Here is a 21,142-nt window from a genome sequence, read left to right on the forward strand (position 1 = left end):
CTGATGTCTTTCCAGATGAGATTCCTGGATTACCTCCGATTCGAGAGATAGACTTCAGCATTGAGTTGATGCCAGGTACCGTTCCGATATCTAGAGCTCCGTACAGGATGGCACCAATTGAGTTGAAAGAATTGAAGGAACAGTTGGAGGATCTACTGGCCAAGGGATATATCAGACCGAGCGTATCTCCTTGGGGTGCTCCAGTACTGTTCGTGAGAAAGAAAGACGGTTCGATGAGACTCTGTATCGATTACCGGCAACTGAACAAAGCAACGGTAAAGAATAAGTATCCCTTGCCTCGTATTGATGATTTGTTTGATCAGTTGCAGGGTTCTTCGGTATATTCCAAGATCGATTTGAGATCTGGATACCATCAGCTGAGAGTCAGGGATTCTGATATCTCGAAGACAGCGTTTAGAACCAGGTATGGACATTACGAGTTTATTGTCATGCCATTTGGTTTGACGAATGCACCGGCTGTATTCATGGGGTTGAAGAACCGTATCTTTCAAAGATATCTGGATGATTTTGTGATCATTTTTATTGACGATATCTTGATTTATGCGAAGAATATGATTGAGCATGCTGATCATCTGAGAACTGTGTTGAAAATTTTAAGGGCTGAGAAATTGTATGCTAAACTGTCGAAATGCGAGTTTTGGTTGAGACAGGTTGTATTTCTGGGTCGCATTATATCCGGAGACGGTATTTCTGTTGATCTCAGTAAGGTTGAAGCCGTGATTTCTTGGCCGAGACCGACTTCTGTACCAGATATTCGCAGTTTTATGGGTTTAGCAGGATATTATCGACGATTCATCAAAGATTTTTCCAGTATTGCCAAACCGATTACACAGTTAACTCAGAAGAATGCTCCATTCATTTGGTCTGAGGAATGTGAGACCAGTTTTCTTGAATTGAAGAAAAGATTGACTAGTGCACCGATATTGACTATCCCATCAGGTACTGATGATTTTGTGGTTTATTGTGATGCATCTCATCGAGGATTGGGGTGTATACTGATGCAGCGAGGGCATGTCATTGCCTATGCCTCGAGACAGCTGAAACCACATGAAACTCGTTATCCAATTCATGATATCGAATTGACAGCCATTGTCTTTGCATTGAAGATATGGCGACATTATCTGTACGGCGAGAAATTTGAGATATATTCTGATCACAAGAGCTTGAAGTATTTGTTTTCACAATCCGAGTTGAATATGAGGCAACGGAGATGGCTCGATTTATTGAAAGATTTTGATTGTGAAATCAAATACTAGCCTGGAAAATCCAATGCAGCAGCTGATGCACTGAGTCGAAAGATATGTTCTTTATCCTTATCGACAATAGGTGTTTCCAATTTGATAGAAGATTGCTGTTTGTCTGGATTGGTATTTGAGACAGATAGTAGACCATTGATTATATGCTGTTCAAGCCGAACCAGAGCTGATTTTGAAGATTAAAGCGGCTCAGAATGTTGATCAGAATTTGCAGAAATCGATTGAGATGGTCAGATCAGGTCATCGATCAGAATATCAGGTACGTGATGATGTACTGTATGTGAATAATTGTATTGTTGTGCCAGATGTTTCAGAGTTGAGACAACAGATATTGTCAGAAGCGCATAACAGTCGATTTAGTATTCATCCTGGTGGCAGAAAGATGTATAATGACTTGAAAAGACAGTTCTGGTGGGAACAAATGAAGGCTGATATTGCAGAATTTGTATCCAGATGTCTGAATTGCCAGCAAGTGAAAGCAGAAAGAAAGAAACCAGGAGGTCTACTGCAGAGTTTGTCTATTCCTGAATGAAAATGAGATCACATTTCCATGGATTTTGTGACGCAGTTACCGAGATCTTCCCGAGGTTGTGATGCGATTTGGGTTGTGATTGACCGATTAACCAAATCCGCATGTTTTATTCCATACAAGATGACATATCGACATGACCAAATGGCTGAGATCTATGTCAGAGAAGTGGTCAGATTGCATGGAGTGCCGAAGTCGATTGTATCAGACCGTGATCCTCGGTTTACTTCGCACTTCTGGCAGAGTTTACAGCAGGTTTTAGGTACGAAGTTACATCTGAGTACCGCATATCATCCACAGACCGATGGACAGTCAGAGCGGACTATCCAGACTTTGGAAGATATGCTGAGGGCAGTAGTGCTTGATTTTAGCACTAGTTGGCAAGATGCATTGCCTCTTTGTGAATTTTCATACAACAACAGCTATCAAACGAGCATTGAGATGTCACCATTTGAAGCGTTGTACGGAAAGAAATGTCGATCCCCGCTGTATTGGGATGATATCTCTGAAGTTCCTTAGACTGGACCTGATATGATCAGAGATATGACAGAAAAGGTGAAATTGATTCAGAAAAGAATGAAGGCAGCGCAAGATAGACAGGCCAAATATGCGAATATCCAACGGAGACCGTTGGTATTTGAGGTTGGAGACCGAGTATTTCTGAAGATTTCACCTTTCCAAGGTGTTGTCAGATTTGGTAAGAAAGGGAAGCTGTCTCCACGTTATAGTGGGCCATATGACATTCTCGAAAAGATAGGAGATCATGCCTATCGACTCGCATTACCGCCTTCTCTATCTGGAATACATGATGTCTTTCATGTATCTATGTAACGGAAATATCTCCCCGATGATTCCCATATTATCCAGCCAGACGAGGCTGAGCTTGATGAGTCTCTGAGTTATATTGAGAAACCGGTTCAGATTATTGATCGTAAAGAAAAGCAACTCAGAATGAAGACTATCCCACTTGTGAAAGTCCAGCGGACTCGTCATGGCATTGAAGAAGCTACTTGGGAGACTGAATCGGATATGAGACAGGAGTTCCCAGAGTTATTCCACTGACGTGAGTTTCCTATTTCAGTTTCTGTTATTGCTGATTTGATTGCCTGTCATATGATTGCTTCAATTTCGAGGACGAAATCGTGTCTCAGATGGGGAGAATTTTAAGGTCCGAGATGTTATCAATTTAATGAGACCTTGAAAAGAAAAAAAATATTATTGATGGTATTTTTGTAATTAAGTGGAAAAATACTTAATTTAAATTTGATGGCAATTTTGTAATTAAGTGAAAAAATAATTGATTTAAATTTGATGGCAATTTCGTAATTATTGGAGGCCGAATTGTAAATAGTGAAAAGTTGAGGGACTAAAGTGCAAATATGGAAAATTGAGTGGACACATGTCTTCACTCTTGCAACTTAAATGTTAATCTTCATTTCCAATTTCACATTCCCGAGAGAAAATCGAGAAGCTCCATGAATTGATCCTCAACGTTTCCTTACACCATAGAAATTTTATTGTATGACATCCGGTTATCAGAATTTGAATCCGAACACAGTTCTGTAATCCTTTCGACGCGAGCTACAGCAGGACGTAAGTTTTATTGAGTTCTGTTATCATTTGAAATTATGATATTGGAGAAATTATTATTTGATCATTATTATGTGTTCTGGGAATACTACACATCGTAGAATCGAAGTCAGATCGAAGAACAGATTGATTATGGAATTTTTATGAATTTCTGATTATATGGACTTGAAACAGGACAGATTTAGATTATTGATTGATTACAGATTGTATCGGATATGGGTTATGATTTGTAATTGATATTTGTTTATATGATATTTACGGGGATATTGAGATTGTGCCGTTATGTCGATGATTTGAATTAAATTCAGATTAATCAGATTCAGTATTGAATTGAGAATGGAAGGTTGATATTATTAGTCTCGATATGTCTTTTCAGATTTACAGAGACAATCTTGAGTTCAGAACTTCCGTTTTTTCAGACCGAGACTACAAACGAAAGGTATAAGTTAATGTGGTATTGGGAGATCGACACAAGTAGGATATACTTGTGTTTCCCTAAATCACATACTATTTGTTATTATTTGCATTGATTTGATTTGATATGCTTGTTCTATTGATGTATAGAGAGCATGTGTTAGACGAATATTAGACGAGTGATTTTGTGACAGAAGTACCTGATAGTGACGGGATCGCCACGGGCACATTGCACGATGTCACAAGATAGTGTATTGGCGATAGTGCCACAGTCTGTGACGGATAGGTCAAAACACTGGATGTTTGGTTATATCGACGTGGATAGAATCGGAGTTTCTTCTATTACTGTTGGTCGATATAGGAATAACAACGTCTGGAAACCGGGATCCCTAGACTAGGATTGAGTCTAGTCTGAGTCGTGGAGTCACGAGTATGATTGATAGTTTGATATTAATTATGTTTCAGATTTCGATATATATCTGATATCTGCTTCATGCTTTATATTAATTATATGATTGCATGTTTCGTTGATTTAAACTGGGATTAATTCTCACAAGAGTTATCCGACTGTTTTCGTGTTTGTATGTGTGCATGACAACAGGTGGGACAGGTTCAGGGTCGAGGAGATGAAGAGAGAGATCGTGATTAGAGTGGAGACTACGGACTTGATCTGAGATAGGGTTAAACACTTGATATTTAGTAGTTGAACCTTACTTTGTAAATGATTGTATATAGTACAAGACTTGTACTTTACTTTTATACTGATATGTATAGTAGAGTGACTCCATTACGTTCCGCATTTGATATTATATTTAAAAAAAAAAAATTTAGACTCTGTTTATTATAATTGATTAATTAGTCCCAATGACGATTAAGAACATGATTAGCGTCCGGGTCCCCACACCTTAATTCACCTTAGGCTTCCATTTTTCGATCATTGACCTAACCAATTCGCACCAGCCTTGAACCAACGTACCTTGGACCAAGATCAGCCCGAGACACCCTACTGGACCAACCAAACCCACACCTACAACACCATACACGCGGACGTGCATGGTTCCTTACACACAATCCCTACGCGAGCCACCCTTCGATCAAGCCCTCCCGATCTGCCCTCGGGTCACGACCAGCCACGCTTGGGCCTCCATAGACCACTGTTTGGACCCTCTAAGTTCTGCACCATGGTCTGATTCAACCCTACGCAGCCGTACCCCTTGTTTCCTCGCCCGATCAGCCATTACAACCCAAGGGACACAAGATGCGATCAACATCTAAGCCGTACATACTGGACCTGAACTATGACATTTATTCCCCTCTAAACCTGCTGTATTTCCACCCTCGTACATCCCAGCCCTCGCATCCCCCTTCAATCACCTCAAAAACATGATCTTCAAAACAATAAACATGCATATCTCGTGTCAAAATAGTGTAAAATCAATGCAACATGATAGATGTGGTATTTCTCAAACATAAACATACAAATAAACATATATTGATGTGAATGATGAGAAAAATGAGGTATAGAGCGTGCCTTTATGTATTTTACGCTCGAAAACTTGATACAATCGCGTAGAACATGCACTGGAGAGATGAGGAAGAAATCTTTTCAAAAAACTTGAGAAACTAAGGAGGATAGCTGCTGTAAATTCGAGGGAGGCTGCTGCTGAATGGGGAGGGGGCGGCCATGAGCAAGTAATTAGGTTTAGGGTTTGCTAAAGTAGGGTTTAAATCATAATATAAGGTGCTAATAGGCCCTTAATTAACAATAAAAAGATTAAAATGGCTTTGGCCCATTAAACAATAAAATAAACCCGTCAAGCCTAAAAACACTCCCGAAAAATATTTTTTTTAGGTACGTTTTCGAAAATATTGCCCGCGCCCTCAAAAAGTCACGACTTGCTAAATTTTGCATGCCGGTTAAAAATATTACTCGGCGGATAAAAATACCAATCAAGGCCCATTTTAAAAAATCACACTTAATTACATCATATATTAAATAAATAAAAATAATTATTTAATAAAAACAAATTTCCTTAATTGTCCCCGGTCTCCGTTCCTCGTTTGAGCGTGAAAAACTACTAAAAATCCTTATGCAAGAAACTTTAATAAACCATGCAATAAAACACATATTCATGTCACGATCCATTTTTAAATGCATTAAAAATAATTAATTAAAATAACTAAGAAATTTGATAACATGCATGCATGTGGTTCATGTGGACCTTCAAATTTTCGAAACTTTACAATAAACATGACATGTCAAAGCATAAATGTGTCCATATCACATCATATCAACATATACATGTTCAATTTTCTTTATTTGAATTCCGTTCATTAGTTGTGACTTTCGTATCAGCTCTAGTCGATGGATCCATCTACGTATAACCGCGGTACCCGGCAGTAGGGACATCAGCGTCAGTATTACCCATCCACTGAGCCTTGGCCTTACATGTTCATATTCGTGTTCGTATTAGTCACAACCAACTTCCTTCCTTCAAAAACATGTCATTGTATTCATCACTTACAAAAATCATGCATATACGTAAATCTTCGTCAAACCAAGCATGCAACGAATTTTCATAAAAATTCATGCTCGTAATAACATATACAGTTTTAAACATGCAAATTTAGTGTTCAAGGCACTGCCATGACTGCTTACTTGACCCGGGTGCAAAATGACCATTTTGCTCTTATAAAGAATAATTGACCGTTTTACCCCTGGACCTCAAAATTTCGACCCGAAGCCAACCAAACTTATTAAAACACCTCAAAAGACATTTATAATAATTTCCTAGACGTAAGCTCGAGCAAACGCATTAGTTTCTATAATTCATTTTAAAACTTGGACCGAAAATCCGATTTTAACCCGAACTCAATCAAACTTAAACCATAGTTCGAAGACTTCTAATCATACTCCGTATGACATAATTTAACTGTCAATAACCTTAGTCATATCGACATATTAACACCCAAACGAGTCACAAGAGCTAAAACCACTACCTCATCCACACTAGGCTTGCGCCTAGGCTCTGACACTGTGACGCTGAGGTGTTTGATTAGCGCCTAGGTGCCGGCATCAACACTGCAGCGCTACCAGCCCCGAAGATTGGGCGCTCCGGCGCTTAAAGGGCAGTGTCGTGGCGCTAGCCCTGGAGATCAAAAATCCCAAACAACATTTGAAGCCAACCTCTACCCCACATTCAACTAGCCCGGACCAGGCTCGAACCAACCATTCCCAGCCCACCTTAAGACCCTCCTAGACCGACCTACCCGTGTTCCCTAGCCCCATGCACGTTGCCCTCAACCTTTCGCACAACCTAGCCGTCCCAAGCCCTAAATCGAGAAAACCCGATCGTACCATCACCAAGACAACTTATGATCTAATCCTAACATCTAAACACCTTAATTCAGACGTGTTTGAGTCCCTTACCTCCCCATCCAGGCAGCCCCTTCAACCAAGAGAGAAAAACGTGAGAATCAATTCATAAAAATCGGTTTCCTCTATGAACATGCATTCAAAACTCACATAAAACATTAGAACGACAATAAAACATGCACAATCAATCAAAAACTCGTATTATGGTGTGAAAGACGGGAAAATGGAGGTATTGGGCGTGCCTTTGCGATTAATCGCTCGAAAAACAATGAAAGCGAGGCGAGAGACGGACACCGGAGGGACGTGACAACGTTTCTTAAGAAAATTCTTTAGGAATCCGAGCACTCCTACTGCTGGAACTCATGGAGGCTGCTGGGAAAATGGGGAGGGGCGGCCGAGAGAGGTGAGGGTGGGAATAGGGTTTTTGGGGTAAGTTTAATTAAAATATTAACTGCTAATGGGCCCTTCATTAAAATAATTAGGAAGAATAGGAGTTTAGGCCCAAATTATTTTAAAATAGGCTCATTAAGCCCATACCCGAAAAATATTTCGTTTAGGTACGTTTTTGAAAATATTTTCCAAACCCTCAAAAAGTCCTCCGACTCGCTAATTTTTGCGTACCGGTTTAAAATATGACCCGATGAGTAAAAATACCCAACCAAGGTCCATTTCGAAAAATCTCATTTAATTACACCATATATTAAATAATTATTTAATAAAAATATTTTTTCTCAATTATCCCTGATCTCCGTTTCTCGTTCGAGCGCGAAATACTACTAAAAGCCCTAAGACATAAAGCCTTAATAAACCATGAAATAAAACACATATCCATGCAATAATCATGCATTTAAATTTTTAAAACAATTAAACATATAATTTAATAAAACCCTAGATTGCATGCAGTCAGGTTACGTAGTTTGAATTTTCTGGACCTTACAAAGTATATATGGTATACAAATTTAGATGTTATGCTTTATAAGAAATAAAGGCAATTGAGGAATTTTTGAAAATTAAGTGGATATATGTGTTAGAATTATGTTATCTAAGACTATTTGGGTTGTGTAAGTTTGAATTATAAGTCTATGAGATAGGTGTTTATATGAAAATTCTGGACGAAATTTAAGATTTGCAGCAATTTTATATTTGGGATATACTTGTAAATAGTTAAGTTATGTAAATTTGGTGTTGTAAGATAAAGATTCGATTCAAGGATCTTAGACTAATATTATTATGGGGTTGAGATAACACTACAAGAAAAATCGTATTTAACAACACATCAAAGACAACGGTTTTAACAAAAACCGTTGTATTTTTACTTTTAACAACGGTTTTAACAAAAACCGTTGTCGTAGCCTAAAAAATCCGCTCAAAGACGACAGTTTCTTTAAAACCGTTGTCTTCGATATATCTACGACAACGGTTTTTAAAAACCGTTGTCTATGAGCTTTTTTTTTGGGCTATGACAACGGTTTTTAAAAAGAGTTGTCTATGAGCGTTTTTTTTTTTGGGCTACGACAACGGTTTTTAAACTGTTGTCTATTAGAGTTTTTCTTCAAGCTACGACAACGGTTTGTAACAAACCGTTGTCTTTCAACTTGTTTTTCTACAAATTTTGTTGTCAATATTAGATTTTGCGACCGTTTAAGTAAAATCTGTCGCTAAAATTAGCGACGGTTATACTATACCGTCGCTAATTTAAATATTGTGACAATTTAAGTATACCCGTCGCTAAAATTAGCGACGGTTTTAAGTAAAACTGTCGCCGATGTAGACATAGCGACGAATTTACGAGAACAGTCGCTAAATTTAGCGACGGTTTTTGTATAACCGTCGCTAAGTTTAGCGACCGTTTTGGTAAACCGTCGCCGATCTATAATTAGCGACAGTTTATATTAGCGACGGTTTATTATAACCGTTGCTAAATAAAACGACAGTTCTTGTAAAAGCGTCGCTAATTTTAAATCGGCGACACTTAAAAAAATAATCGTCGCTAATTGCGACGGTTCAATTCAACACCGTCGCAACCTGTCTATAAATATCGCCACCCTCAGTCCATTTTCAACCATACCACTTCACAACACTTAAAATTTTTCTCCCTTACACAATTTTAATTTCGTTTTTCTCTTTAAAGTTTAATAAATTTTTAAAATCAAGAATATAGTATTTTCGACAGTAAATCAAGAATATAATTAGCATTGTTAGTTTTTTTGTATATTTATTAAAATATTAAAAGTGAAACTTTTTTTATTTTACTGAAAAAAATAGCGACGGAAAGCATAAAAAACCGTCGCTAATATTAGCGACGAAATTTAAAAAATACCGTCGCTAGATTTAGCGACGGTGTATAAAACCGTCGCTCTTTAGCGACCATTTTAATTACGACCGTCGCTAATTTTAGCGACGGTTAATGATGATTTCCGTCGTCAATTAATTTGCGACGGTTGTTTAAAAACCGTCGCAAATTTTAACTACCACAACACTCCGAACCCGTTGTCTTTTAGCGAATTCTTTAACCACAGGACCTATAACAACGGTTTTATATACCTACGACAACGGTTTTTCACCGTCATCTTTAGACGTCTACGACAACGGTTTTTCACCGTTGTCTTTGAGCACACCCTTTAACCACAGGGCTTCTAACAACGGTTTTAAAAGGCCTACAACAACGGGGAAAAACCGTTGTCGTAGGCCTTTTTTCTTGTAGTGTAAAGTTTAACGATTAAGTGTATTACCTAGGATAGAAGTCGATTAGTAAATTTTGGTGCTAAGATCTCTTAAGTTGAACTGCATAAATGCTAATATTTGGATTTAAAGCCTTAGCATACCTTGAGTTCAATAAATTTAAGAAAAGATGCTTTTGAGATTTTAATGTTGAAATATAATAGGTTGATGAATATCTTGGGTATAGTATAAGAAAAGTAAGATACAATATGTTTGGACCTCCATTTCTAATATTGGAAATTGTGAGAAAAGTAAAAATTCGAGGTTATAGTAAAATAGAACTAAGTCACCATAAGTCGTTTTAAGTCGTGATTCGCAAACGAGAATCTTGAAGGCAAATTTAATTATGATTGAGTAGACAAAAGGACAGCCTAAAACTTATTTTATAAAAGTAGCGCAGTGGAAGCTTTGAATATTGGGATACTAGAATTAAGAGTCTAAACTTTTGATTATAAAAAATAAGCGAATTTCGAGGACGAAATTCAATTTAAAGATGGTGGATTGTAACGTTCCGAAAATTTGAAGGTTCACGTAAACCACATGCATGCAAGTTATTAGATTCTTATGTATTTTAATTACATTGTTTTAATGGCATGAAGTGATTATGGTAGACATGTTTACATGTTTAAAATGTAGTTTTTACTAGAATGCATAAAAAACTGTATTTTAAAAGTTATTCGAGACGCGATCGATGAACGGGGACCGGAGACCGTAAAAGGAAAATATTTTTATTAAAGGACTATTTTTAATTATTTAATATATGGTATATTTTAAAAGGTATTTTCGAAAATGATGACTTTTGAGGTGTTTTTACATGTCGGGTCGTATTTCAAACCGGTATTCGATTTTTGACAAAAATATGGACTTTTTGGAGGCTCGGTTAAAATTTTCAAGAAGTATCATAAAAAAAAATTTTAATTACTATCTAATGAGCCTATTATACTAGGTTATTGGGCTTAAACCATTGCCATGGTATTTTATATTAAAACTAGTGTTTGAAAACCCTCAACTCCTACATAAAACACACGCCTCACCCTAGAAGAGCACTAGGACTCCTCATTCAGCTGAGCAACACACACACACACACACACGTGTTTAGGGCAGCATGAGTTTTGAAGGAAAAATTCAGCAAGCTTCTTCCCCCGTCTCTCCGCCAACGTCCTCGTGTCAAGGATTGAATTTCGTGCGTGAAATGCGCAAAGACATGCCTTAATCTTTCTTCGCTCGTCTTTCACACCATATTATATGTTTTGATACATGATTGCATGAAAAACATGATATACTTTGTATATTTTCATTTTTATGACATAAAGATGATAAACTAGAGTTTTCATCTTTTAAAACTCTTGCTTATGTTGCACAAAGGGGCTGCCATGGTAGGGTTATAGAAGAGATGTTTTTCTACATGTTTATGGATCCTTAGGTGCATGTTCAAAGACTGGACAAGGTAGGGCAAAATATTGAACGAAAATTTGGGTTTTGATAAACTAGGGTTTTCGAATTTTGGTTTTTAGAAGGGCAAGGCTGTGTACTGCATATGGGACACTTCCAGGGGTCTCAAGAGGGTTGTATGATGGTCCTAGAGGGGTTAAAGGGATGCTAGTGCGAGGAGGAGGGCTGTAGGCGTGAAGGTTGGGGTCGCGCATGCCGTTATGATCGGGTTTGGGGGCTGTGGGTTCTAGGTCCTTTAAGCTTGGTCCAGCAGGGTCTCTAGGGTTCAGTCATGGTCCTAGGAAGGGTTCATAGGGGCTGGTCTTGTTGGTTGAGTGCTAGGGCCGAAGGGGTGTATGGAAAGTTAAGCTCGGTTTTCGAGATTAAGGGCAAAATCGTACAGCAAGGGTCTAGGCTTGTCTATGGTTCTAAATGGTTTGATTTGGGTTGTATATGGTATGGTTGGGTGTTAATAATCTATGGTTCAAGTTTGATCAAATTTCGAGTTGATTCGGGTTAAAACAGACATATACGATTAAGCCATTAAAACAAATTGGGAAATTAGTCGAGGAACGTAAGTTTTCATCTAAGAAATATTTTTGGGTGTATTTTAAGGTGTTATGTTAAGTTTGGATGGATTTGGGTCGTCGTTTTAAGGTCTAAGTATAANTTTGAACAAATAAATATTAGCGACAGTTTTTTAAAAACCGTCGCTAATTAGCGACGGTTCATAAACAAAGAGTTTGTCGCTATATTGGCGACGGTATTTTAACCGTCGCTAATTTAGCGACGGTGTTTAAATTTCGCGACGGTAATAGCACCATCGCTACATTTAGCGACGGTTTAAAACCCGTCGCTAAAGTTTTAGTAAAAATAAAAAAAAATATTTCTTTTATTATCTAATAAATTTAATATAAAATTATAATACAACTTTATAACTAACACTTAAAAAATTAATCAAAATTGAAACATAAAAACATACTTAAATCGAAACCAAAATCGTATATCAGGGAAAATTTAAAATGTTGTAAAGTAGTGTGGAAGTAAATGAAGTGGAAATCGGATATTTATAGATAATTTGGGACTACTAGCGACGGTTGTCCTTTTAACCGTCGCTAGTAGCGACGGTTAATATAGAACTGTCGCACATAGCGACGGTTTATTATTAAATTGTCGCTGATTTACGCCATTAGCGACAGTGTAAAAATAGCGACGGTGCAAAATAAACCGTCGTCGATCTTAGATCGGCGACGGTAAACAATAAACCGTCGCAAATATTACATTAGCGACGGGTTTAGTAAATCCGTCGCTAAATTAAAAATTCGAACCAATTTTCCGCAGCGTGCTAATAATATGCACGCTGTGACTAATACTATTGACGGCGTGCAATTAATGTACGTCGTTAATGTCTAAATACGATTTTTTTTTAAAAAAATGATTTACTTTTAACAGCGCACATAAACATGCACGCTGTTAATAATATTATTTACGGCGTACCTTTATTGTGCGCTGCGAAAATTGAATAGGTTATCTGCAGCGTGCTTTTACTGCACACTGTTAATAATACTATCCGCAGCGTGCTTTTACTGCACGCCGTTATTTCTTTCAAGTACAACACTATTAACAGCGCACGTATGGGTGCACGCTGTGGAAAGTAGTATTCGCAGCGTGCTTTTAATGCACGCTGTTGATGAAATGCTGCGGAAAGTCATTTTTCTTGTAGTGGATGGATTTGGGTCGTCGTTTTAAGGTCTAAGTATAAATTGAAAAAGTTAGGGTTTCAGAGTAATTGTGGTTAGAATTTCTTTGAGAAATTTGTGTAATTGAGAGTCAGAAGTCTTACTGTTCAAAATATCTAGATTAAAGTTTTTAGTAAGAGTTTCAGTTAGACAGTATTAAGTCATTCTCAAGTGGATGATTTCAAAAAAACTTGTAATTACTAAAGTCTTTTATTGCAAACATTCCACAAGAAGGAAAGAGTGACGTAGGAGTTTTGGAATCTCTGAACATCTAGAAATAATCTTGCGTTTATTTACTTTTCATTCTACCTTCTTTATCAGCTTTCTTGATAAGTCATTTGTTCAATCAATTTCAGTAAGCATGTTTCTGCACAATTCACGCTAGTTGACTTGCTGATAACCCAACTAACAAGAACAAAATTTTCATGTTTCTAACCCAACCGAAAAAACTTGAGATAAATTTATCCGTCCTCCTTTTATATTTATTTTCGATCTTAACAAGTGGTATCAGAACATTTTATTCTTGTCTCTGAATAAATTGTATTAAAATTAAAAAAAAATTTAATGAGCAATCAACAAAAAAAAAGAAGAGAAATATGAAGAAAAAAATATATAAGGAGATAAATTTTGAAAATTAGAGAGTGGTAGAGATAGATAAGAGGAGAGAAGAGAGAAGAAAAAAGAGGTAATGTGAGGTGAGAGAAAAAAAAAAGAAAATGCTTGTGTATGAGTTAGAAATTTTAAAAATTCATCCAAATCTTTTGGTTAAATTAACCAAAGTAAATTTTTGACAATTTATTATTGTATCTTAGGATTTAATGTTTATACGTTAATGAATTTCTTGGAGTTATTAAAAATATATTGAAAATTTGAATACATATGACTTTTATAGAGTTTTTAAAAATCAATGTTGAATATCAATTGACTTTTTAAAATTATATGAAATTGTATTTTAAATACATCTAAACTTCTATATAATATACAAAAATCTTGATTAAATACCAAAAAATTCATAAAAAAATATTACACATCTTAGTCAAGTGCCTAATTCATCCTCGGACATGCAAATAACGTACGGGATAAGGTTTGAGAATTATAGGAAATCATTTGGTATTCCCCCTACGTGTTGTACTCATAACCAACATGACCACAAACTCCTATTACGTATCACAGCACGAAACTATTAGAGACTAGGATTTGTCTTGTATATTTGATTCTTTTAATTTTAGCATTTTATATTATTCAATTGTACTTTATTCTGACATCTTTCAATTTTTAATAATTATAATCTTTTTTAATTGAATGTGATAATTTAACACTTACACGTCAGCGTTATGTCGAAGCTACATAGACACCGTATAAGTGCCACATCAATGATTCATGAAAAAGACTAATTAAAAAAATAAATAAATAAAAATAATAGACTGAGATTGAAATTTGACAACGTAATAAACCAAAATCGCATATGGGTAAAAAAAATAGGATTAATATTATGTTTTGAAATCATTTACTCAATATGATATTAAATAATTTGTTTAAAAATTAATTAAAGAGCATGTTCGTTAGAATAATTTTTTGAATAGATTTGCATGAAATCGTCATTTTATGACCATTTACTCTATATAGTATAAAAAGGTTGAAGCTTTTAATTAGTAGACCGACTTTGTAACATCAATTAGTTTTTACGAAAATATCATATTTATTTAGATAAATAATATTTTTCATATAATTTACTCATAACTACAACAACTAATCCACTTTAAAATTTCAAAAATTCACATATTATATTTACAGATCACATATTTAATATGATTGCATTGTCTTTATCCAAATAATAATTAAAAAATATAACTAAATTTTATGAATCAAGTCGATCTATTATTGAATATGATCATTAATCATATACTTAATAATCATTATTTTACACTAACATCGGAGGCATGTCGTTCACTAGCATATATAAATTATAATGACATCATGATAGATTATTCTATAGCCGTCGTTTGTTATAACCAGTACAATATATATGCATGCATGGGTCATTGCGTGCGATTAGAGTATATGCTTTCTATATAAATATATTAAATGTTTTTGTTTATATGGCAATTAAGAATGGCGTGTATTATTTGAATAAATATGAGAAAATTTAGAAGAGAGTATAATGACCTGGAATGATACATATAGTCTTGTTTGATTTTGTTATTTTAATTTGATTGAATAGTTTTTGTGTTTTTATTTTTTATAATATTGTAATTTATAAAATTAAAATTTGCTTTAAATCCCACACCTAAACTAAAGTTTGTATTTAGTTTCTGTCAAAAAAATCGTGTGTTTACACTCTTTGATATGCGAAACAATGTTTCTGCACTATTTGGAGACACGTACATGTTTCTTCACGGATGAAAATAAGTACAAAAGATTAAAAATATGATATTTGAGTATTAGCTGTTTGATATCTGAGACTAATATATGATTAGTGAGTACTCAACCATGTATAGCAAATACTGGTGTTAATGACACATTTGTCTTTTCGGATACAAATCATTACAAAACATTGAAAATAGTACTAATATATGATATTTGAATATCATCTTTTTTATATATAGTACTAATACACGATTTTTTAGTATATATACAAATATGTGTAGCAAATGTTGTTATTTATAAAGTTATTATCCACTAATATATGATATTTGAATATCATCTTTTTTATATATAGTACTAATACACAATTTTTTAGTATATATACAAATATGTGTAGCAAATGTTGTTATTTATAAAGTTGTTCCAATTTAATAATTTAAATATTATCTTTTGTATCAGATCTAAAACAATTGATATTCAAATATTATATATTAATATCAATGTTTTGTACTGATTTTTATCCGTGAAAAACATGTTGATCTAGAGAGTGCATAAACATTTTTTTTTATGGATTAGAGAGAATGTAAACAAATATTTTTCTGACATTAACTGAATGCAAAATTAAGTTTGGTTTAGGAGATTAAAACAAATTCACCCCTTTTATAAAGAGATAAATCACAAAATCACGTCTTAAATCAATTCAATAATATAAATAAATATACATAATTGTGGTAATCTAGAAAAGGGACGGAAAAAATCCAATTCACTCGGTGATCAGGATCCAATCACGGATAACACTTTTTTCCTCTCCATTTTTAAATCATTTTATATTTCAAACATCATTAATTCACCTTTAAAATTTGGGCAACTTGTGTATCAGTACCCAAAGTTTTTTAACTTTANACGGGTTTAAACCCGAATATATACCCGTTTACCAAGAGCTGGTGGAGGAGTTCGCAGTGTGCGACCGGTGGTTCGCAGCCGTGCCAGCCTCGACTCAGCCGAACCGGCTGTTTGTACACTCGGCCACGTCGCATGGGGCTACAAGTAATGATACAAAGCATTTGATCGAAGGGTATCCGCAGAAAACTATATTTGAATCGTTGGATGAAGAGGGTTTCTCGTTTGGAATATATTATGAGTATCCTCCAGCTACACTTTTCTACAGGTTAATCATTTTTTTGGAATTTAATGACTCTTTTTTTTTTAAAATCTATTTCATTTCATTATTTTCTTGATCTTTTAAGTGAAAATTAAATAATATTGAGCTGAATTATTTTTAAAAAAAATTTTATATTAATGGACTAAATAAATATATGTTAAGATAATTATATTAGAGTTCTTTAATTTAAGAAAAAGAGTCGAAAATGAGGAATTTAATTACTTAATTCAACGTATTCAAAATTTAAAATTTTCTATTGTAATATGAGGTTTAATTTTCAGATTATATTCACAGGTAAATCAAAAAGAAAAACAGAAAAAAAAATCAAATTTTGTGTCCACATTTTAAAATTCAAGTTTATTGCACCCATTTAATAATTTTTGAATGAATGAATAACTATAGAACTTATAATGGCACAAAATATATAATATTCGGACTAATGGCACAAAACATTTTCAAAATTTATTATTTATTTATTTATTTAATATGAATGAATATAGAATTAATCGCACAAAGTATATAATATTCGGATAATTACTCGGAAATTTGTCGCGTGTCATCATCAAGGGTTTTGTTAAGAAATTAATTTTTTTAAATTTCAAAAATAAAGTAGAAAGTAGAGTTTTGCAAAAATAAAGCAACACGTCACCATGACGGACGATGCAATATATTCTGCAGCGTCTGTCACTAATAGCAAGAGACGTCATTGATGGTGGACGCTGCAAAAATTTAATTTGTACTTTTTTAGTTTTTAAATCAAAATCTTTTATTTATTTAATATACATTGATTTAGTTTTCAAAAAAAATAATAATAATGCGGCGTCCTCTATTGATGATGGTATTTTACTTTAATTTTGCAAAATTCCACTATTTACTTTATTTTAAATTATTTAAAAAAATAATTTTTAAAAAAAACATATAATCAATCGCCAGCCTTGGTCGCTTCTAGTTATATACTCTCATTAAATTTTACATGATACACAAATATATGAACAGATCAAACAATGTAATATCCTACCTAGAAATTCTTTCCAATTAATTAATTGAAGTTATCTTTGGAAAATTAGTGTTCTAAAAATCCCAGCATAGACGGTTGGAGCTGCCCCGACTTTTTCCTAGGTGATGCTTCTAGGCGTCGCCAAATTAATCGACCGCTTAGGCGGTCTGGAAGTTGCATATGCGGCTCTGTATTTATTTTTTTAAACAAATATCAAAATAATAAAATTAAAACCTTGACTCTAGTTTAAAGTTTAAAACCTAAACGCTAAACAAAGCACAAGCGAGAACAAGCAGCAAAGAAGTTGGAAAAATATTGAAGAAATTTAAGTTTCAGGTTGTAGTAAAAACATATGATGTGGTTGATTGATCTATAAAAATTTATTAATATCTATATATTATTAATTTTTTTATTACAACTTTAAATATTATAAGAATACAAAAACATAATACATATGAATGTCCCAAGAGATTTCAGCTTAAAAAAATCGTTGAGGCGCTAGACGGTAGGTAGTCACCCGTCTACCGTATTTTAGAACACTAGGAAAAATGCATGCGTATATACTTGTCAAATGTACATGATCCACAACAATTCCTTAATTTCCCGCTAATCAACTTTAAATTGTTGCAATTTTTTGTAGGAATCTTAGGAAGCTAAAGTACATAAAAAATTTCCATCAATTTGATCTGAGTTTCAAGAGACATTGTGCAGAGGGGAAGTTGCCAAACTATGTTGTGATTGAACAAAGATATTTCGATCTTATACTTCTTCCAGGAAACGACGATCACCCATCTCACGACGTATACGAGGGCCAAAAATTCGTGAAAGAAGTGTACGAAGCCTTGAGGGGTAGTCCTCAATGGAATGAGATGTTGTTCATAATTGTGTATGATGAGCATGGTGGATTCTTTGATCATGTCCCGACTCCAGTGGGGGGTGTCCCTAGCCCAGATGGGATTGTGGGTCCAGACCCTTACAAGTTTTCGTTTGATCGTTTGGGAGTTAGGGTTCCGGCCATTATTGTTTCTCCATGGATTCAGAAAGGAACTGGTAAGGAATCTGATCTCGTAAAGATCATACAAACACTAACACATGCTTTTTTCACAATTAAGGTTATCGGCCTACTTGAGCTGAATCAAGTATAACAATTTATTTAAAATTTTACTTACTTTCTACTTATTTTTTGACAATTGATCTTACTAAAGAAACAACAATATAATCAATCATATGAGAATTTTCAATAATTTCGATTTTAATAATTACGATTATGCAGTTTTGCATGGGCCTTCAGGGCCATATCCCACTTCAGAATTCGAACACTCTTCAATACCTGCAACTGTGAAGAAGATTTTCAATCTGAAGTCTTTTCTAACGAAGCGTGACTCATGGGCTGGCACTTTTGATGTTGTGCTGACCAGAAACACCCCAAGAACAGATTGTCCAGGTAAATTTTCATTACTTAATTCCGACCCACCTTGCATATACTATGTTCGAGTCTTGCCACACACATTCGAAGGTTATAAAAAAAACCCATGCATGCCATTGGAATTTGGAAATCATCTGTTTTGATCTACTAACTTATCTGGTTTTGGGTTTTAATCCACTACTTATTCAAATTTTGGTTTGGTGCACTATTTTTTAGTTTCCAGCTATTTTGGTCTGAATGCTGACTTGACCTTTGATATGTCACCGATATATTTCCAGTACTACATTAACATTTTTCGGTGTCAAATCAGTATTTAGATGAATTGGAACTAAAAGCTAATGAATATCAAAGTTACACCACCAAAACCAAAACTTGTAGACACCCAAACCCAAAATAGACAAGTTAGTAGACAAAAAATTATTTTCTTTTTTTAGATCAGGAATCGTGAACCGTAACTCAATCCATACACTTGCAGTATCGATATTGACTAACAAAAAAAGTTCATCCTTTCGGATCTTTATTTTTCTGCGTAGACTACTACAGATAATCTCATCATTCATACAAGTTGTATTTCGAACATTTCACTCAAGTATCCATAAAATTCGCCTACATTTATTTTTTTCTTGAAGGGATATATTATGTATGCATTGATTTTCTAGTGAAAGTAATTAATTGAGACTTCAAGTTTACTTGCAGAAACCTTATCAAAGCCAATAAAATTGCGAGAAGCCAAGGCGAAAGAGGACTCAAAGTTAAGCGAGTTCCAGGAGGAGTTGGTGCAAATGGTAGCAGCGTTAAGTGGAGACCATGTGAAAGACATTTTCCCACACAAGCTAGTCGAAAACATGACTGTATCGAACGGGGTAGAGTACGTGCAAAATGCTTTCAAGAAATTCTTGGATGAATGTGAGAAACATATTCAAAATGGGGCTGATGGATCCACAATTGTTTTCAAGAATACTGCAATTACAAAGGAGTCAACAAATATCAGCGATAAAAGTGAAGAACCATAAAAGAAAAGTCCAAATGCGGCTAAGTTATTTTCTTGAATAGTTTGTGATCACCATTGATCAGTTAGTTCTATTTCTGTTTCTTTGCAATATACAATATACTTTGATTTGTTTCTGTATTAATTAAATATTTTATATATCATTATATGTTAGTGCTATTGAAAATATCGATGTCTTTAATTATTCATGTCTATTTCTTGATATCCAAACAATCCAACATAACATTTGGTTGAGCAACTTGTGTAGAGTACTATTTACTCTTGTGATTATTACTATCACACTTGATTACTATTTATTATAATTGATGTAACCAAAAATTTATAGATCATGTCTGGTGTGGTGAGCTGCTCAATCTTCTTATATTCAGAGCGGGTTGGACAAAACTTCGGTGTGGATTTGCACAAATGAACAAAAGTTAGATGGCATCGGAGATGTTTCTAGCGTAGTCCATCCGATGCTTAAATCAGTACTGGGACAAAACTTAAGTTTGTTATAAAAGTAGTGATGAGTGATAATAATTAGTGAAAGAACTCCCGCTAATAAAACAAGTTCCTTGAAATTCGAGATTTGTTATGAGATTTGTACTGATCTGAACTTATTATTGACAGATTTTGAATTTTGAATATACTATGAGATTTGTTATGAGATTTTGAATTTTGAATAAACCAACCAACCTATTATTTAAATATCCAAAAGAACACAATGCAAAACGCAAATCGTAAACAGTCAAACCAAACATAAAACTAGCATTTTCAAAATAGCAAAAACTCTTAATCTTCTCAAAACCACTCAAAAGTATTAAATTCATAAAATCTTTAAAATCGTACTAATGCGGAAAACTTGCAAAGGTCCTCGGGTAATGTGCACCATCAGTCCAGCTAGTTCAACCATCAAGTTCTCCTACATCCTCAAAATCATGCTCACCTGCATCATTCACACCTAGTGAGTCTATTGACTTGGCAAACCTTTACCATGATAACAAGTAGTATATATACATTCGCAAATAATAGTGAAAGATACTTTTGATAAAATAGTTTTTCATGAACATGCATAAACTTTAAACCTTTTTCCTTTCATCATATCCTTTTTTCTTTCATCATATACGT

General features: G+C 34.6%; 1 protein-coding gene across 1 annotated transcript in view; it reads left to right on the top strand.

Annotated features, from left to right (window-relative positions):
- LOC140987644 (non-specific phospholipase C4-like) overlaps window positions 1-20,151 on the top strand; it is a 27,692-nt gene extending 7,541 nt beyond the window's left edge. The window contains exons 2-5 of the mRNA XM_073456237.1: window positions 16,322-16,609; window positions 18,241-18,650; window positions 18,874-19,044; window positions 19,723-20,151. Of these exons, the coding sequence (XP_073312338.1) occupies window positions 16,322-16,609; window positions 18,241-18,650; window positions 18,874-19,044; window positions 19,723-20,039 (1,186 nt within the window). The 3' untranslated portion in view covers window positions 20,040-20,151. The remainder of the gene's footprint in view (window positions 1-16,321; window positions 16,610-18,240; window positions 18,651-18,873; window positions 19,045-19,722) is intronic.
- The last annotated feature ends 991 nt before the right edge of the window (window positions 20,152-21,142 follow it).

The sequence above is a fragment of the Primulina huaijiensis genome, chromosome 11 (assembly GCF_012295235.1).
Source record: "Primulina huaijiensis isolate GDHJ02 chromosome 11, ASM1229523v2, whole genome shotgun sequence".
In the NCBI taxonomy this organism is placed as follows: domain Eukaryota; kingdom Viridiplantae; phylum Streptophyta; class Magnoliopsida; order Lamiales; family Gesneriaceae; genus Primulina; species Primulina huaijiensis.